The 5,961-nt window shown below is 35.7% G+C and overlaps 1 protein-coding gene across 1 annotated transcript; it reads right to left on the reverse strand.

Moving 5' to 3' along the window:
• Positions 1 to 392: 392 nt before the first annotated feature.
• Positions 393 to 4,540, reverse strand: LOC143590738 (uncharacterized). The gene is made up of 9 exons (XM_077071129.1): positions 4,416 to 4,540; positions 4,257 to 4,353; positions 4,023 to 4,166; positions 3,215 to 3,273; positions 3,058 to 3,125; positions 2,920 to 2,971; positions 2,636 to 2,791; positions 1,441 to 2,040; positions 393 to 619 (listed from the first exon to the last, which is right to left on the reverse strand). Exons 2-9 carry the CDS (start codon positions 4,285 to 4,287, stop codon positions 404 to 406), a joined length of 1,326 nt encoding a protein of 441 aa, XP_076927244.1. The 5' UTR covers positions 4,288 to 4,353; positions 4,416 to 4,540; the 3' UTR covers positions 393 to 403.
• Between the last annotated feature and the right edge of the window lie 1,421 nt (positions 4,541 to 5,961).

Raw genomic sequence — 5,961 nt, forward strand, 5'->3', positions numbered from 1 at the left:
ATTCAAATGGCCAGGAGTGTTACCCGCATCAAAATACTAGGGAGCACGCATATAATTTTCCAAAGTTAGAGAGCTTACATGAAATTTGTGCAAATCACAATGGGCATCCATATTACACAAGAAATTTCCATCTAAAAATATAGGTATGCACAAAAATTATGATGTTTTTTATTTTGTTATAAACTATAAATATATATTGTTTTGACACAGCAGGTACTACACCCCTGAGACTCTGGAAGCTTTGTTACACATTATTAGGTCATAAAATACTTTGAGCCGGCACTACATATGTTTGCTATTGCACATATCTATAAACATTGAAAATACTTCTTTTTAACACAAAAGGACCATAATTTTTCGTAATATATGATACAGTTATTCCAATAAAAAAAACCTACTTAATTTATGCCAAAAACGGCAGCCTACGTTCTCCTGATGCATAAGAGATGATATTCTTCTTCAACGGCCCGAAAACATTTGCACCATTAAACGCAGCAGCTCGTAATATATTAAGTGGTCCAAAATCAACCGAATATGCTTTCTGGAAACCATCGAGAACGGCCATCATTGCTATATTTGCTGTTTTCCTATCTGCTTCATATTTCTTCAGCAAAGTTACCTGCACAGATTATTTGCAATTGTAAACAAGCCAAGCAGAGCCAAGCTGCTTATTGGTTAGTCAATATCGGCTTGCTTAAAGCTCCAATCCAGTCAAACTTAAGTGAGCTCAAGCTCAAGCCCACAATTATATTGGAGCTTGTTTAATAAACAAATTCAAGCCTGAGTGTTATAAAGAGCTTGGCTAGCCTCCAAACGAGCCTATCATTTATATAAGTTTACTTAATGTATTAAATATATATTTACGTTATTATTATTATTATTATATATTTATGATGACAAGAATTAAACACCCAACATTATTTTATATATAAAAATTAAAATACTAGTAAATAAATATGTATAAATAAACAATTAAATAATAAACAAGTTGAGCGTGAGCCAAGCTCAAGTTTGAAAAACTACTGAGTAGGGGTGTGCAAAGTACCAAAAACCAAAAGAACCCGAAAAATGAACCGTATCGTAACTGAAAAAAAAAACCGAACCGAATTCTAAATTTGGTTCTCAGTTCAGTTCCTAACTGTATCCGAGTTGTGAATTTAGTTTTTGGTTCGGCTATCGGTTCCACAAATCTTGCGTATTCGGATAGCCAAGCCAAATTCAATCTAATAAACCGAATAATAACTGGTTTAATCAGATAACCGAACCAAATGTGTTTCGACGAGCTCGGGCTTGGCTCAGCCCATCTTGTGTACACCCGTTTATGCTTTTCACAAAAATTGCCAAAAAAAAAATGTGTTTGCTGGCCAGACAATCCGACCTGTACCAAAACTACCCATTTTGACCCCGTTACTCAACCCATCCACTCTTATATTTACTTACCTCACCGATATCAGATCCGACCGCAACACCATCAGCAATAACATTTGAAAGTGAAGACACGTCGCCATACCCCATGTTAACTCCTTGACCAGCCAACGGATGAACCGTGTGAGCCGCGTCACCGATTAACACCACACGTTTTGACACATACTGATTTGCATGCATCAACGAGAGTGGGAACTCCATCCTATCCGAAACCAACCTCACCACTTTTGGCGGCGGTTCGAACCGTTCGTGAGCTGATGATGTCACATCAGGTCTAAAAAACGAAGAAATGGCATGACCACCAAACACCCGTGACTCAGGCCGAGGACCATATCCTGAATCAAGAGCGTGGTTTATGGCTTTTACAAAATCCACCTCGTTCATTATCTTGTGATTTGACGCGTCTTTTGGAGACATGGTCCACACAATGTTGCTAAAGTTTCCACCAATTGGTAAAAGTGCAATCGGTCCAGCTGGCAGAAATCGTTGCCACGCACATAAGTTTTCGGTTGGGTGTTCAACAGTGCAGATGACTGCACTCTGTGAGTAGTTCCAGCCTGTGGTTTCGATTCCTGCTAACTCTCTAACCCGGGATTTGGAACCATCTGCCCCAACCTAAAAAGGTGTCATTTTTAGGCTTGTAAATGAACCGAACGAATACGAAGGAGCCTGTTAATGTTTGTTCGTTTAACTTTAACAGATGAGTGAACACAAACAATTAAACGAACGAAGTTTTTTTGTTCGTTAAAAAACCGAACCTGTTTGTGTTCGTTCATTAACAGTAGAAACAAACGGTTAACGAACGCAAACGTATGAATGTAACTGAACAAGATGGACAAATATAACTGAGTTAAACCCAATTAAAACTAAATGTGAACAGCAATGTGTTGGGCTTAAAAAGTTATTAAAACTAGACTATATTGTAATGGACCTAAAATGTTCAGATTAAAATGCAAACGAACGAACTTAAACACATGTAAAAAATAAACCTAAACGAACGTAACGCACATTCATGAACGTAAATGACCGAACAAGACGTGTTCATGTTTGTTCGTTTAACTAAAAAAAAGTTTGTTCTTGTTTGTTTATTTATTAAAAAACAAACTTCCTGCCAAACGGTTCACCGAACGTTCAGTTCACTTACAAGCCTACTCTTTTTGTTTAACCATTAATAATAAAAAAAATATATATTTAAGGCATTAAAACATACCACCAGTTTAGCATACAGGTTTGTGCCATCACTCAGATCCAGCTTTGCTAAATTTGCATGACTTTTTGATGACGTGGCCGAAGAAACTGATGAACGAGTCGGAAGTGAAAGTGATGACAATCTTGTAGGATAGATTGTATTGTTGAAATCTTTGTTCTGTTCAGTTTGAAAGCTCATGTGTAAAATAGTTATTTTTACCTCTTCGTGTCTAATGGATATATAAATAGAATATTACTAGCTAAAAAAGAATAACAGAAGGTATGTTTGACACATAATTTACTGACCTGTAAACATGACAGTAAAGATTTATGAAGCACCTTATTCTCCACAACACAACTAAATTGAAATCCCGAAAAAAGATAAATTAGATATTGGTAAAACAAGTAGAGAAAATTGTAGCAAATAATTATGTTTTTAGTTACCCTAGAACATCTTTGTCTGCGTCTCTTGCATTGTACCTCGTGTAACCGAAACCAGTGTAATCCCATACCTAATAAGCAGATAATCATAAGTTTTTCAACATCAGCACGGTCTTTATACAAACCCAAGATAAATATATTATTTAAGTAAAAATATTACCTGCATTTTGTCAAAATAAGCGTGTCGATGTTGTTCTACATATTCCCAAGCACCAATACCTACATAATTTGACATTCAAACTAATTTTAACAGACAAAATAGTAAAACATTTCTCATATTTTACTCTATAGCGGCCAGAATATGTATTTAGTAGTCCTGGAAATGAACCATTCATGGGAAGTTCGTTTATACAATATACGAACGAACATGAACAAAACTTTTTGCTCATTTAGTTAAACAAACAAACATGAGCACATGTCTCATTCGTTCATTTATGTTATGTTGTTTGTTTAAGTTTGTTCATTTATGTTGGTTAAATTTGTTAGGCCCATTACAATATAGTATAGTTTTGTGATATTAAAATAGTTTTTTTAGGCCCAACTGAAATTATGTCAAGTTTTATTATTTTTTTAGGCCCAACGCATTTTTTTCATATTTATTTTTATTTGGGTGCTAGCTCGGCTATGTCCATCTATGTTTAGTCATACTCATTTGTCTATGTTCGTGAACTATTCATCTATACCACTAAAGAACAAACATAAACAAACATGATAATGTTCGTTTTTTTAATGAGCGAAAAGGAACAAGAAAACCCTGCACGTCTTGTCGTTTGATTGCATGAGTTCAATTGTTCTGTTAAATTTTAACGAACGAAAGCGAACATGCTCCGTTCATGTTTGTAACCACTGTATGCAATGCCTTTATGTAACACCATAGGTGTCCACTTAATACTTAGCATTTAAACATTATTACGAGTCTTTATATTTTAGCATAAAACCGAATTTGACATGACTATTGAACTCAATACCTTTAAATAGAGAAATGGTTGCAGGTGTGACTGTACTGACCCTTGGATCAGGTGGATCATCTTTCTTGATAGTGGGCCCATTTGACAAAGCGGGATTGCTGTCAATAATGGCAATAGACAAATGTTTTGTCAACGGCATGCTTGCTGCAACCAGACAGCAAAAAGTGAAAACACGCATGAATAACAAACGTTCAAAAACTTACTAAAATTAAGGATTCAAAAGCATATATATACCTAGTGAACAAGCAAGAGCCATTCCAACCATCCCACCACCAACAATTGCAATATCATGTTGAGGAACTTTGTTTGTAAAACCTTCATCCCCTTCAGGCTGTTAAAAAAGACAAGTTGACTATATTGGCTAAATTCAATTATAACCAACAAAAGCATTACTTTGTTGAAATGGCTTCCGGATGGAACATCATTTAACTTTGACGGTGCCTCGGTGCAGAATGTTCTTGTAGCAAGTCGCGGTACAAAGATGGTAGAAGCTAATCTTCTTGTTGCAATCAACCTACAAAAACAACAAGCTGTCGATTTAAACATTTGAACAAGAAAAAAAATATGCATAGGAAGATTTAAACACGAGCTACTCGATAAAAAGCTTGAAATGAGCCGAGCTGAGCCCGGTCCTCATATAAAGCTTGTTTAGTTGATAAGTCTGAGTACACTTTGGGAAGATTGTTTAGGCTAATCGAGCCTTAAAAAGCCTAGTGTATTTTGAGTATTAACTCTTTTGGACTTCTATGTATCATGTTCACACTGCACAGCCGAGTTTAACCCAAGCTTTGGCTTCTTGAAAGTACTGCACACGCGCTTGAACCAAGTTTAGACTCGTTTTTTTTTTTTCAAAATATATGAATAATGAAAATGTATATAAATTATTTAATAAATAACAAGCAAGTCGAGCCTAAGCCGAGCTCAAGCTTTAGAAAAAGAGCTCGAAATGAGCCAAGCTCGAGCCTAGTCGAGCTCGGGCCCGGCCCCTTATTATATGACAATACTGATCAAGCAGTTTGCTTTCAAGAATTAATACCAATAGAATCAAATGTTGTAATAGTGGTATTACCTAACTCCTATATCGAACCTAATGCTTATCAAATCGTCTAAACAATCCGAACGAAGACAGTACAAAACTGGAATCAGGCGACCACTCAATTACTCAACAAATTACCTGTTTATCACAAATACAGAGCCTAAAACTCTGTAAATTCATATCTCCGCCAAATTAACAGCAATTAAAATGGAACCATAGTTCAAATCGTGAAATTAATTGAAAAGAATGATTACAGATCATCAATTGATTGATTTAGTGATAAACAAAACATGAAATCAAAACCCTAAGCAAGAATATTCATTCGTAATTTGATTCAAAAGGGGGAAATGGTTTACCTCATGCCTTCACAGTGTAATTATTATTAAAGCCAAAATGGTGAAAGAGGGCGGTGTGGTGTGCTTGCTTCTTTAATGCTGGGCTTTTTTATTATATTGTAGAAACTAGTTTCGGGTATCATTGACTTTAGAACTGATTTGACTGGGATTTATGGGGTTTTACCGGGTTTTCATGGGGTAGAGGTGGAATCAGTTTCGGCTTAGGTCTGGTTCCGAGTAATATTTTTCTGAGGAATCGAAACCCGATTCCAGGTCAGGTACACCAGGTCGGATCGAAACCAGTTTTTTGCCCACCTCTATCTAATATATCACATGTAGAAAGAAAAAATATTAATTCTAGGTGGGTGTTTACTCGTAAATGTAATACAAATTGGCCTAGATTAGACCTATCTGTTGCGATGGACGTTGTTGGCTTAATATGGATCTTTGATAATGAATTGATGATATGAAAAATGATATATGAACAACAATCTTTATTGAATAACTTCAACTTGGATTGAATGAATTAAACGTTCTGATTGTTGCCCCTATTTATAGATCACCAAAA

Source organism: Bidens hawaiensis, unplaced genomic scaffold, assembly GCF_021521415.1.
Source record: "Bidens hawaiensis isolate Kalapana, Puna unplaced genomic scaffold, B.hawaiensis_p1.1 tig00038980_1, whole genome shotgun sequence".
In the NCBI taxonomy this organism is placed as follows: domain Eukaryota; kingdom Viridiplantae; phylum Streptophyta; class Magnoliopsida; order Asterales; family Asteraceae; genus Bidens; species Bidens hawaiensis.

Coding starts and splice junctions, on each gene's coding strand:
- LOC143590738 (XM_077071129.1), bottom strand. CDS start 4,287: ATGGTTGGAATGGCTCTTGCTTGTTCACTAG. Junction 3,274..4,022: donor AACCATTTCTCTATTTAAAG/GTATTGAGTTCA, acceptor CAAATTATGTAG/GTATTGGTGCTTGGGAATAT. Junction 2,041..2,635: donor ACCTGTATGCTAAACTGGTG/GTATGTTTTAAT, acceptor ACACCTTTTTAG/GTTGGGGCAGATGGTTCCAA.